This window comes from Phyllopteryx taeniolatus, chromosome 11 (genome assembly GCF_024500385.1).
Source record: "Phyllopteryx taeniolatus isolate TA_2022b chromosome 11, UOR_Ptae_1.2, whole genome shotgun sequence".
In the NCBI taxonomy this organism is placed as follows: domain Eukaryota; kingdom Metazoa; phylum Chordata; class Actinopteri; order Syngnathiformes; family Syngnathidae; genus Phyllopteryx; species Phyllopteryx taeniolatus.
The window spans coordinates 12,152,676-12,167,326 of NC_084512.1; the positions used below are offsets into that span (position 1 = coordinate 12,152,676).

General features: G+C 41.0%; 1 protein-coding gene across 4 annotated transcripts in view; it reads left to right on the plus strand.

The window, feature by feature from the left end:
• The window catches only part of macrod2 (mono-ADP ribosylhydrolase 2), a 487,683-nt gene that overhangs the window by 435,386 nt on the left and 37,646 nt on the right, over window positions 1-14,651 (plus strand). For all 4 annotated transcript variants that reach the window (XM_061790567.1, XM_061790571.1, XM_061790569.1 and 1 more), the window contains exons 9-10: window positions 3,998-4,076; window positions 12,456-12,494. In XM_061790567.1, coding sequence (XP_061646551.1) covers window positions 3,998-4,076; window positions 12,456-12,494 — 118 coding nt within the window. The remainder of the gene's footprint in view (window positions 1-3,997; window positions 4,077-12,455; window positions 12,495-14,651) is intronic.

Below are 14,651 nucleotides of genomic sequence, written 5' to 3' on the forward strand. Positions count from 1 at the left end.
CCGCAGCAACTATTTTTGTCGTGTGCAAGGAAAGCTACACAGACGTGCTGCGCGGGGCAATTCGTCGGTCACGTGATGCAATGCGGGCGTTGTCGGCCGCGCGACCGCAGGAGTATAAAGAGGCCTTTAGCCTCACTTTGACTTGAACAAGCAGCGCTTGAGCAGAGCAGATCTGAATACTGATCCAAAAGCTTCAATTAGGGCAGGTTTGATTTAAAAACGTGCACGGTTAACACTTTAAGATGCATCTCATCGAAACTTCATGAATAGTTAACACAATTTGAATAAGTTAGAGAAGAGAAGCTAAGAATAGACAAGAATGTGGCGTTCCTAGGATCGAAAAAAAATATGCCACATCGTTGTTGAAGCAGCACGGGTTATACCCGGGGGGAAAGTCTCAGCTTATAGTCATACCTTTATGGAACTTGGATTCATAGAAAAATGAGTTGTAGTGGTTGATAGGGTTGATTACTTCTGCCTTCTTAGAGGAAGAATTTGGGTATAATGAAATAAATTTGAGACAAATTCTTCATTCCTGTGGTAAAACCTACACATATAAGTATGCTCTCAGTGTACAAATGGGTCTGTAATGTTCCATATATAATATATTACTGACATTTTTATGGCATACTGTACAGAAATATACAGTTTGAGAATATGCCTGGCATCTGTACTTAGTAGTTCAATAAATGCACAATATTTTTCTGGATACATTATTATACATAGCAATGATGCTTGATTATAGAGGAGGAGAATCAGGTGGCTGCATCAAGGTTGGAATCTACTTCAGTGCGCCTTGGAGAAAGACACACCAATAAAGTACAGTACCTTAGTGTACGGAAGATATTTTTTATTTTTTTTTGGTCAAGCTGACCATCCCTGCCTGAAGCTGTCATGGGATCCAATCATATTGCGCGCACCCTTTGGCAAAGACGCTCCAATCATGGATGAATAATGACAAGGCATGGTGGCATGCAGGGAACCCAGCTTTCTAATTAGTCTTCCATTAGCTTTTTCAACCTTGATTGTTGCGGGGAGCGGCACATATACCAAACTACACACACACTTGTCTTGAAAAGCTTAAAATCTTTAATAGTTTGTAGCTTTGAATTTCATTACTCTATTATATATTTACACTAATCAGTGCTTCTTTTGGATATCAGTAGGCTTACGGGCCAATAATATCTTTCTGAAGAGCTACGTGAATATAGTGGGGGGGGGGAGTATTTAATCAGGCACCAATTGTGCAAGTTCGCCCACTTAAAAAGATGAGAGAGGCCTGTAATTTTCATCATAGGTATACCTCACCTATGAGAGACAAAATGAGGGAGGGGGGGAAGAAAAAGAAATGATTAGCAAATTATGGTGGAAAATAAGTATTTGGTCACCTACAAACAAGCAAGATTTCTGGCTCTCACAGACCTGTAACTTCTTCTTTAAGAGGCTCCTCTGTCCTCCACTCGTTACCTGTACTAATGGCCCCTGTTTGAACTCGTTATCAGTATAAAAGACACCTGTCCGCAACCTCAAACAGTCACACTCCAAACTCCACTATGGCCAAGACCAAAGAGCTGTCAAAGGACACCAGAAAAAAAAATCGAGACCTGCACCAGGCTGGGAAAACTGCAATAGGTAAGCAGCTTGGTGTGAAGAAATCAACTGTGGGAGCAATTATTAGAAAATGAAAGACATACAAGACCACTGATAATCTCCCTCGATCTGGGGCTCCACGCAAGATCTCACCCCGTGGGGTCAAAATGATCACAAGAACGGTGAGCAAAAATCCCAGAACCACACGGGGGAGACCTAGTGAATGACCTGCAGAGAGCTGGGACCAAAGTAACAAAGGCTACCATCAGTAACACACTACGCCGCCAGGGATTCAAATCCTGCAGTCCCAGACGTGTCCCCCTGCTTAAGCCAATACATGTCCAGGCCCGTCTCAAGTTTGCTAGCGAGCATTTGGATGATCCACAAGAGGATTGGGAGAATGTCATATGGTCAGATGAAACCAAAATAGAACTTTTTGATAAAAACTCAACTTGCCGTGTTTGGAGGAGAAAGAATGCTGAGTTGCACCCAAAGAACACCATACCTACTGTGAAGCATGGGGTGGAAACATCATGTTTTGGGGCTGTTTTTCTGCAAAGGGACCAGGACGACTGATCCGTGTAAAGGAAAGAATGAATGGGTCCATGTATCGTGAGATTTTGAGTGAAAACCTTCTTCCATCAGCAAGGGCAATGAAGATGAAACGTTGCTGGGTCTTTCAGCATGACAATGATCCCAAACCGCCCGGCAACGAAGGAGTGGCTTTGTAAGAAGCATTGCAAGGCCCTGGAGTGGCCTCGCCAGTCTCCAGATCTCAACCCCATAGAAAATATTTGGAGGGAGTTGAAAGTCTGTGTTGCCCAGGGACAGCCCCAAAATACCACTGCTCTAGAGGAGATCTGCATAGAGGAATGGGCCAAAATACCAGTAACAGTGTGTGAAAACCTTGTGAAGACTTACAGAAAACATTTGCATTACCAGTGCTGCACACGCTTACATTTCTGCACAATTAAATTTGATCCTCGCAGTCATTTCATTTGTAATGCGACAGTTTGTTCCCTGTGGTGTGTTTTCTCATCCTTCACCTCATTTTCTCGTCTGTGCCAGTGGGGCCGGTCCAACTGAAATGAAATAAATGAACAGGTTAAGTAACAGAACATCTTGTTACACACAGTCAGCATCGGCTCATAAGAAGCCTTTCTTTGTGTTTCACAGTAAGGCTTGCCTTTATGATTCGTTTCACAGTGGGCAATCACTTTTAGGATTAAGCTCCATAAAAGACTAATGGGATTCCTGGGGTGCTGCCATCCTGCATAGTACACAGTACATTGTCATATGCATTATCGTGGCATATTATTACTTTTCCGCGCATCGTTTAACAATGTGCACACAATTCCACTAGCTTTCTTTCCCTAATTGTTTGATTGAGAGGGAGACAACATTTGATGAACAAGCATTCTCTGGAGATCGAGCAAAATAAACTATCCCCATCCTGAAGTAACCCCTAACATTTACTACAAAGCCCCGGTGGTGGAACTATTTATAGATCTGTGCCTGTATGGAAACCAGAAGGGGGTCTCTTTGAATTTGATCCCTGTGTTGGGTCCAGAAAGTGAGCTCAATTTCTCCCTCCATAGCAGGACTACCTAATAACCATGATGGTATCTATTATGCTACTCTAATGGTTAGTGTGTAAAATTACCGTTATTCAGACTGGTGGCTACCTGATTTCAGAGAGCAGAACTCCAAAAACATGAACATTGTGCTGTCTTAAGTTTGTTTTTTCTGCTAAGACACAACTCTGTTACCTGCGTGTTTCATTCTCTCTTTTTCCCCCGACTGCACATCATTATAGGCCATTTTCAACTTCACCTATTACAGGTAATAATGTGGGACAGTTGGCAGTCAGCATTTTATTGGGCTCACTTTATGGCTTTATTATATTCTTACATCTGTGTATACATTTCTCTTTGACCATAACACTTGTAAATTGAAAAGGTAAAGATGAACAAGTTTTAGTGTTCAAGCTGGTGTACCTTTTTTGAAAGCTACCAATATCAATGTAATTATGGCTTTATTACCCACACATGTGAAGTAAAAACATGTTTTTGCCATTTTAATTTAGTAAATTGCATGCTCAGTGAAAACAGTCGAAATTGCCTGTTCCTTTTGTGGTCTTGAAGGATATTGCTCTGCTCTAACGTGCACCCATTTGGTAATGCTAATTCTGGTTATCTGCTCACTATTTGCTACAAGAACTCTCAAATGGCTAATTCGGGTGGTCTCAATAGGGATGGTACCTAATCAGACTCCTGAATGAAGATGATTGTGTCTTGCTATTGCACAAAGTTTCAATATCCAAAATGTTCCGCTTGGTTACTCTTTTATTGAACACGCTGAGTTTACTTTTGAACTAATTGTTTTTCTACATCCTCTTTCTGTGCAGATCACACGAGTCATTTTCTGTGTCTTCCTAGAAACTGACTTCACCATCTACAAGAAGAAAATGTCCATTATATTTGAAGGTATGTGTCTTAACTACCAGCAATCTTCGGGGGAGAGGCGGGGTACACCCTGAACTGGTCGCCAGCCAATTGCAGGGCACAAATAAACAAACAACCATTCGCACTGACATTCACACCTACGGGCAATTTATCTTAATTTTTAAATTCATTGCTAAATTATATTGTGCATTTTGTGAGTATTATATGTTGTCTCCGCTCACCTAGCCAAACATCTTGGATGGTCTTGTCACTTTGGTTCCGTGTACATGCCAAGAAGTAGTTGCAGAATCTTGTGTTATCATTTTCGATACACCCACATGATCATCTGGGAGATTCAAAATGAGATTTTTTTTCTGACAGCTTTCTAAAACAAGTGCTTATGTATTTCCTTAAGAGTAAATGTAAATATTTTCTGCACTTGTCAATGTATCGCAAACGGATGTTTGCTAAACAATTGTTGATAATCCAATGTGATTTTAATGTAACATTTAAATGTCATCAATCATCATGGGCAAGATTTTTGGCAAGAAGCAAATGTATTAATACTTAACAGCCACTGATAATCCTTGGTTAGTGCCCTTCAAGACTTTGTGAGATAAACATCTGTTACATTCTACTCCCATTGTACTTTATGACTCACCCTTACACCCTCCATCCCTGGTAGCAGCATTATTTCTTGGCGAGGGCAGAAGGCGTAACAAGTTCTGATGGGGGCTCCATAGAGGATTGAGTTGAATAGCTCGGGAGCCACTCAGCTGAGGCTGTCTGGCTTTACCAGCCTTGCATTACCTACCATTTACCTTACTTTCCACCCCCCACCTCCCCAACGGAATAGCGGCTCTCAGGCCTTCGTCTCGCTTCTCCCAGAAGGAGAGTGTTTTGTTCCCTGTGTGCGCCCATCACCAGTCCCGCTCGCCTTCCTAAAAGATTACATTCTTGGTAGAGACCTTAATTATATCGCCTGTCCTCGTCTACCCAGTCCCCGTCGCATCATATTAGTGCTCTCAGATGAGAATGTGGAGGTGTTTTCTCCACTTATCATGCCGGCCACTTACAAGAGCTGTCACTAGATAACTGCCCTACATCTTGCCATAAGCGGTAATAGAGGGGAAACAAAACAGCTATCTTTGCTTGTCACGGAGGCAACATTTGAGATTCAATGATGGTATTGTTATATTTTATGTATAAGATTGTTGTACCTGTCGGTCGTGATCCACGCATCTCCCAAATCCTGACTTTGCAGGAACTAAAAAAAAAAAACTTCATCTTGTTTAGTTTACCAAACACCACATCTTTTAAGTTGGAATTATACCTTGTATATTTCATGTACCCTTGCACACCACAACAGCATCCCAAAATCATGTTCAACTGCCAAATTAATTCACCAAAAGAAAGAAAAAAATCACTAATTTATTGCGCTGTATTTGATTTGAAAATGATACGGTCACATCGCAACTGCTAGCTGTGTGCATCAAAGTCTATGCTCATGTCGACTTCTCAACAACACAAAAAGGCTTTAATACTTCACAAAAACAAATGACTGGTTACATAATCATCTAAAACCTTTTCAAAGGTCTAAGAGCCATGAGTGATGCAATCAATAAAACGATGAGCTGACTAAAACAGTGTAATGCGCAAGTGTAATAAGAAGTGTGTACGCGAGCAACTTTCGCATTCGGAAAAAGAAGTGAAAGCACTTCCTTTCGGCACAGGTAAAACAAGATGTCACCACAGAACCACCAAAGATGACAATATGCAATGTTTGGGCATTGTTCTTGTTCATGTGTCATATCATATTTGTATAAATAAAGAATATATATGTATGTAACTTTTGTCCAAAGACACTAGCCATAAAAAAATAAAATTAGCAAGGTCTTCTTCAAACCATCATGTCGTCAACCCGTAGTCACGTTAACTAATGAAGAATACTCAGGAAGTCCGCAATCCTGTTTTCCTCGTTTGGTCACGTGAGGTTCCGCATATAACACAGAAATGAATCTGCTTCTGCCAATTTCCTTTTGAGGCTGACACATTTCTTCTGCACCAAAGCATGACAGCTATCTATTTTTAAGCAAAAGAAAATGTATCTAACCTAATTATTTTCCATCGTTATTGTCTTAAAAACATAGAGACTTTCAAAACTTGAGAAGACGTAATGGCGCACGCCTCCCACGCAGTGAGCGTTCAAGAGAGTTATAGATTCTTTTTCTGAAGCTTTTATTAACACTTTTAATTGGTTAACAATGTATATATTGTATAAGGCGGGTGGGTGTCTTGGGGTCAGACCAATAGTATCAATTTGAGATTATATACACACAGACCCTTTCCAAAAAAATTTGAATATCATGGCAAAGTTTATTTATTTCCATAATTCCATTCAAAAAGTTAAACTGTCATAGATTATAGATTCAGCGCCCACAATTTAAACAATTTCATGTATTTATTTGTTTATTTTTACATAATTTGGGCTTCCACCTCAAAACCCATGATATATATATATATATATATATATACTCTTTGTTATATTTCAGCCATTTGCTAAAATCATTTAAGTATTTTTTTTCCGAATTAATGTAGACACAGCACCCCATATTGACAGAAAAAAAACAGAATTGTTGAATTTTTGCAGAGTTGTTAAAAAAGAAAAACTGAAATATCACACAGCCATATGTATTCAGACCCTTTCCTATGACACTCATATTTAACTCTGGGGCGCTCCATTTCTTCTGATCATCCTTGAGATGGTTCTACATCTTCATTGCAGTCCAGCTGTGTTTGATTATACTGAGTGGACTTGATTAGGAAAGCCACATACCTGTCTATATAAGACCTTACAGCTCACAGTGCATGTCAGAGCAAATGAGAATCATGAGGTCAAAGGAACTGCCTGAAGAGCTCAGAGACAGAATTGTGGCAAGGCACAGATCTGGCCAAGGTTACAAAAAAATGTCTGCTGCACTTAAGGTTCCTAAGAGCACAGTGGCCTCCATAATCCTTAAATGGAAGACGTTTGGGACGACCAGAACCCTTCCTTGAGCTGGCCATCCGGCCAAACTGAGGGGGAGAAGAGCCTTGGTGAGAGAGGTAAAGAAGAACCCAAAAATCACTGTGGCTGAGCTCCAGAGATGCAGTCGGGAGATGGGAGAAAGTTCTACAAAGTCAAAGATCACTGCAGCCCTCCACCAGTATGGCAGAGTGGCCCGACGGAAGCCTCTCCTCATTGTAAGACACATGAAAGCTTGCATGGAGTTTGCTACAAAAAAAAAAAAAAAAAACACCTGAAGGACTCCAAGATGGTAAGAAATAAGATTCTCTGGTCTGATGAGACCAAGATCGAAATTGTTGGCCTTAATTCTAAGTGCCATTTGTGGAGAAAAACAGGCACTGCTCATCACCTGTCCAATACAGTCCCAACAGTGAAGCATGGTGGTGGCAGCATCATGCTGTGGGGGTGTTCTTCAGCTGCAGGGACAGGACGACTGGTTGCAATCGAAGAAAAGATGAATGCGGCCAAGTACAAGGATATCCTGGACGAAAACCTTCTCCAGAGTGGTCAGAACCGCAGACTGGGCCGAAGGTTCACCATTAATGTGGAAAAAAATTTACTTAAATGATTTTAGCAAATGGCTGCAATATAAAAAAGAGTGAAGAATTTAAGGGGGTCTGAATACTTTCTGTGTATATATATATATATATATATATATATATATCAAATTAACTATATTTAGACACATAGGGTTTCCTCCCAACAGTGAAAATAAGTCAGTAAAGATGAATGTCAAAGATTATACTTCAATTTTTAAATGGTTTGCTTATTCTTAAATATAAATAATAGAGATATACAACAGCTGTGCTCCCATAAAATACCACTCTAAGTGCCAAGATGCCAGCCCAGGTACTCTGTGCCCATGTGTGTGAGGGAGGGGATATGACGCCCCTTATAGTCCAAGAAAGACTAGGTCTTACACATTTGTCCAATTCTCCATCTCTTTAATTTGTTCACATTATTTGCATGCTCAAACCATACTCAAAGACAACTGCCGCTCTATGAAGAATGATGGTGAAAATAATGATAACACAATTTCTGCTGTGACTGTAAACTTGACACTATGCCTCAAAGGACGATTGCGAAGCTTATCGGTTTGACACAAACAAACAAAGAAATGCTGATTGGTAACATTGCAACGTGTACAAAGACATTTATTTAGCCTGCGAAGAATGATAGCAGGTGTGCTTCGGAACTTTCCATCATCCTCACGGTCAGAGACAGGCAATCAGATGTTTTTGCTTCTGCATTCAGTGCATCACACGGACACCTGAGAGATTCTTGAGTCCCCTGACATCAGTGAGCATTTGATGTCACATCACACGGACTCTGCCTATTATCGTCTCCTGTAGTCCTCACTCGCTCTCACTTAGACCTCTCCTCGTCTCCACGCCACTTTTGCCACTCATTCTCCCCTTTCTGTGCTTTATCATTTAGAAGACCATGTAAATTATGTTGCCATGCATTTCTTGTGGGCTCACATGAACCGTCGCATTTCCTCTTGACCACGAGAACATAGTATGAAATCTTACAAAAAGACAAGTGCTGTAAGAAATTCTTTCCAGCATTATGACTGCAGGAACCCGTGCGTAAAGCCCCACAGCCAAGCACTCTAATGATTAAAAAAAAGTCAGGTAATCCCCTAAGTAGGTTTTGTACTAATTACATTATTTTTTCGTACAAGATCCAATTTAATAAATAAATAAACGAGGAAAAAGCCAAACTATAACATTCACTGAACAATTTAAGTGGCACTAAATTGTTGGTACACAGTGGTCACAGGGCTGTGGGGTGTCTTGAATCTGCATGATAGAATAAAATGTCAAGACTATTAAAACATTCTGGAACGAACTGGGCTGTCCAGTGGCAGAAAACTTGGTCACAGCCACAAGTCCAACAGGATAAAAACACAAAGCATATGGTCAAGAATGGCTGAGAACAAAGCATTTGACTATTCTGAAAAGCCTTGATCCACACACAGTTAATTCTACTGAACATCTGTGGAAGGAGCTGAAACATGCAGTCTGGAGAAGGAACCCTTCAAACCTGAGGCAGCTGGAGCAGTTTGCCCACGAAGAGTGGGCCAAAATCCCTGTCACCAGGTGAATAAGTCTCAAGTCCTAAAGGTTCCAGAATAGTTTGATTTCAGGGTCAAATGGTTGTGCAAGAAAATATGAAGTCAAGTCCAGGCCACTTTCGTTTTTATAATTTGTATTATTATAATTTTGTATGATTCTTCTGGACTATAAAAAAAGCAATGCCTGATTTTCTTTAGTGAATTTTCAGTATTGTTATATCAGTGACCACTGTGAGTTTTTCTTTTCTTTGAGGAAAGATACCAACAATTTAGCCTTAGTGCGCACATACAGTTAAAGAGGAAGATGAATTGTATGTGAATGGTATATATTAAGGTAGGGTTTAAGCATTTATCATGGTGGACCAGCTTGGCTTGGTTCAGCTACAAATTAAAATCTCTATGTAATGCTCATGATTAGTTAACGACGTCATACTAAAAAAAAACACACAATAAAATAAACCAAGATGAGTTTCAACAAATTGTACAGAAAAAAAGTGATGAACATTTTTTCAAGATGTTGTTTTGTGATCACATGCTGGACAACTAAACAGTATTACAAGTCCCACATTTCAAGTTCACATTATAAGCCATCAAGGAAAGAAGGAAGGATTTGATATGAACAGAAACTACATATAAAGACAATCCCTTCAATCCATCTTTTAGCTTGCTTAGAGGACTACTGGTGTTGTTTTTTTTAATACACTACACACATTTTAAGTCATTCCACACACAAGGTTCAGCTACAGTATATACAAATATGAATAGGTAAATCAATTCATACAGAATAACATGATTCCATTGGGTAGTTTTTGATTGACATCATGCTTGTCTTAGCACAGAATTTGCAAGCAGTGAGGGCAGCTGTGGTTTTAGACAGTGAAACCACATTGAAATTGATTCTGGTTACACTTTTCAACTCATATTATCAGGGTGGCTGGCCACAAGCTGGTTTCCATAATTTCATCTCCTTGGTGAGCCTCAGTGCTGATAATATGAAACCAGCCCTCCCATCCATAGGGGCTGTTGTGTTTCTCTCCAACACTTTCACTGACTTTGCGATTGACAATTGTTTACATGGCTGTTAATACACTCTATACTCCAACTCCATGCCCCCACAACCACGTCTGTGACGGAAGCGCCCGCCCCACCACCTCTACCCCCCACTGCTTGGGAAGTGGCGAAGCTGCACTGTGCTCACACGCTTGTATCTCACACACGTATTACATTGACAGAGGATATGAGGGGCTGCAGCAGCTCTGTGAGGGGTGAAAATGAAGTCTGTGTTGGTTTCACAAGGCTTTCCCCCAGGGCAGGGAAATGAGAAGACCACAGCGTGTTAGAGATGTGATTGCCAGAAAGCGCACAAGCTCACACCCTCTTAGTCAATTTTGGCAGATGTAAGGATACATTTTATAAACATGTCTGAACATGTTTTGGCATACTGTCCAGACATGGACAGAGACTGAAATAAATAGCGTAACTGCTAAAAATGGGACAGTGTGCTCTGCGCGGGACAATACGCCCTTAGGGAATGCAGTTTTTCAATTTTGCAATTCACTTTCCTGTGTGTGTTTGCATGCCTGTTGCGCGTTCACCCACTCATAGGTGTTACTGTAGCCAGCTTCAAAGTGCAGCACACGGTCACAGTAAAACATAAAAACCACACACACAAGTGGAGCATTTGAGAGATGCACCAGCTTCATTCAAATCTCTGGGATGTGTATGCCTATCCTGTGTAACATTGCATTTAAAACGTTGGCCAGCACACCTGAAACTGCTCTGGGAGAGGTCAACAACAGTCCCAGACACAAAAATGCAGAGTTAAAAAAGTAATTTTGTCATGGGTGCAAATGGCATGACTCCTTCTTGTGACTGGCTCCAATTCAGCCCTCTGATGATAAGCTTCAAAATTGCATTGCTAAATCATCGTTCTTGTGATGTTTGTTGGCATTTCAAAAATGTTAACACGTGGAGAAAAGTTGTACCACCACCTTTCATTATCTCTGCGCGATGATGGCACAGGCTGGTATTCTTCTGGCTTTCAGGCGTGCAATTTAACGATGCAAAATCAGCCACTGCAATTCATCTTTGGTTTGATAAATCAAAATTTTACATGCTAAATTCATCTTTTTTTTTTTTTTTGTCCTGTTCGGCTGCTAGGTTAAGAATGGAAAATCTGTATTCTTTGTATGCCGGAACAGTTTTACTGTGTCATGCTAAATTCATCTATTTGCGTATACTCCTCCCACGACGTGCAAAATTAAGCTACCATCTGTTTGCGTACGCATTCAAGTTTACACCCGTTTTTGCATGCGCACATCTAGTTTTTTTGTGTTTTCGCTGGCTACTTGCTAGAATTGTGCATGTGACAGTAGCTGAGACTCTCCATGTTTCCCAAAGCAGCCTTAGATGAATGCACTGTAGCCTTTTATTCAGTGTTATACAATAGGGGGGAAAAAGGCTGTCACTGACTCCACTAGGAGCTCTGATGTGCTCAGAGCAGATGACAAAAGCCTTTCATCGCACTGGATGGTTGCTCACTCAGGTGCAATCATGGCACAGACATACTCTTGCAGCCATATTGATGCTCTTACACATACTAATAGCGTGTATGTTTTTCAAGGCATCACCCAGCATATAATGTCATGCTTTAAAGCTTCATGCTGATCTGAGCCGAATCTTTGTGTGTTTGTATAATGGGAGCCAAGCATAGTTGCTCTCTGTCTGCTTAATAAGCAACATCCAAAGCTGTCTTGTCATCTCCTACTTTGCAGCAAAACTCGTCCGAGCAGAAACACCTCTGGTTCACTCCGTCAGGCTCTGAAAAAATCAAAGAGATTTTGAAGACCCACTTGTCCAACTCAGCTTACATTACTTGTATTGGGAGGAAACGGGAGGTTTTGCGTAATATATGCTTAGCCAACTTCTATAGATGTAATTGAAAAAGGATGTCTCTCACACACACACATACACACTCACAAATACGGTGAGTCATTTTAATGTAATAGAGCCAAGGAGGTGTGAGGGCAAAGAGGATAGTTATAAAGCAAACTATCATGTTTGTAATTAGCTCTTTATTACTGTCACAAAATTTTATTTTTGCAAAATGTACAATACCTTCTGTAATGAACATAGCAAGCACATACAAATGGAATAGATAAGATCCAATGATTATAATTCTAATTCTATAATTCTATAATTATAATCAAGAGACACATTTTAAAGATGTTCTATCAACAACATGCTTTGACAGACTGTCTTTTCTCACCTTCTGCAGACAATGACATGGATGTTGCAGAAGAGCAGCTGAAGGGAGGTGAGTGACAGAATATTTCATGCTCGGCTTTTAAAATTACCCCCTTCCCTACTGCACACACAACCTGAGTGAGTAGCATAGCTTTGACTCGTGACAAGTGATTTGCAAGGTTGTTTTTTTCTGCATGCAGCAGAGGAAATTGAATGTTTATTCATTCGTTGACAAGTTGAATCCCCATTTGATGTGTTGCTGTTAAAAAATACCTAATGCCAGTAAGGTACACTGGTTTACAAGAGCTTATGTCCACCGTTAATTCTCTTCATCCGACTCACTGGCACCATGCCTTCAGACCACCTAAAGTGAGTGGCAAAGAAACATCTCCCAGCAGCTTGTGCTAGGCTGGAAAACAAACACAACTACCAGCGTGTTGTCCTTTTATCACTGCTCCATCTTGGCAAGTGGCCTGTAGAGTCCAGAGACTGCTTATCATGTTTAGCTATTGACATTTGTCCATGCGCTGATGTCCTGAATAAAGATGGGCACCAATGCAAAGTGGCATGGACTATTTACATAAACAAGTGAGACAGGGTTTATAAAGCTTATAAAGTTTTATAAAGTTTTGCAGAGTGTTTTTCTCTCTCTTTTATTTCCCTTCAAGTTTTTAGAAAACATGACAGCAGTGTTGGGTACTTATGCCAAGCACCAAAGTGAGAGAGTGTGAGGTAACTAGGTTTTGAGTGCTGTTTGTTAGTTGGCTGGCTGTTTTTGTTTGATTTATAGCAATCATTTTCCATGATGCAAGATGGCTTATGTGTCTAGCGAGAACACATTAAATGATGGTGAAATCTGGATAATACTGAAAATCGAGATTTTCTCTTTTCAAACTTTGAATTGCAACGGGACCCCCACCCCAAATTCAAATGGAAATTCCCAACTTCTTGCGTCCAAGACAGACAAATGAAAGTAAGCGCACAGCGTATTAGAGGAATTTAGTTTCTCCTTTTGCCATTTGATTGACTTTGAAAGCATTTCAACGGCCCCAGGATAAAAAATAGTACAGATCTGTCCTCTTCCATGTACCATACATTGTGATTTGTGTTCTTGGTGTAGTCTTGTTGTTTATGTTTTAGTGATAAGATTTGAACTTGCACATTGACTTGACGGGCTGTATACATGACAGAGATGCTCGACTTTGTGTTTTTGTGTCTCTTCACCATATGGGCCAACTTCTTCCTCGTTGTTATGACCATAAACTGTTAATTGTAGAAACGATGAGAATAATAGGGGTGTCCCGATCTGATCTTTGAGCTCAAAAAACGATCGCATCAGATTAGACTGGATCTAAATTCGATTTTACCACTCCTATACAAGCAGTCTATTCCATGCTCCGCTCCAACACTTCTATCCAGTAGCCTCCGGATGGCCCACATGATCACATCAACACGTTGCTAAGGTGCTAACATATGAGCAAGGAATAAGAGTGAATGTTGCTTGCTTAAAGTCGTTTATTGACAGTCTCTTTGAGGTTCACCTTAAAACTAAATACACACAAGTAAAGAATTACACCTATTGAATATTCAAATACAACCCCAATTCCAATGAAGTTGGGACGTTTTGTTAAACATAAATAAAAACAGAATACAATGATTTGCCAATCATGTTCGACTTGCTGCAGGTCTGGGTGGGATGTCGTTCTTCGTCGGTGGTTATCAGGCCTGATGGGCCGGACCTGTGGGAGCCATGCCTCTTAATCACTAACTTAGCACACACTCACACCATTCGCTGTATATATTTCTCACTAATCACATCTGGGCACATACACATATCAAAGGGTTCCTGGGGGACTGGTATGGGATCGGGAGGGTGTGGGTTTTGGATTGGGTTTCAGTACATCTGTGCTGTTTCCCGGTCCGTGCGCCCTGCCCCCCTGGATTTTAAATGCATCACACACACTCCCCATGTTTTAATGCACCGCATACACCTATCTCTGGGGGGTGGTGAGTCGTGGGTGGCGGGGGGTTTGGCTTTTAGGCAGTAGTGCCTGGCAGCCCTGCCCCCACCCCCTCGGCTCACTGACCTGTCCAGATTTTAATGCACCACTCCACTCGGGGGGGGGGGGGGCACTGATACACGGGGTAGGGCCAATAACTGCTCGTCGGGGACCTGGCAGTCAGGGACCTGGCAGTCGGGGACCTGGCAGTCATAGTAACAGGGGTG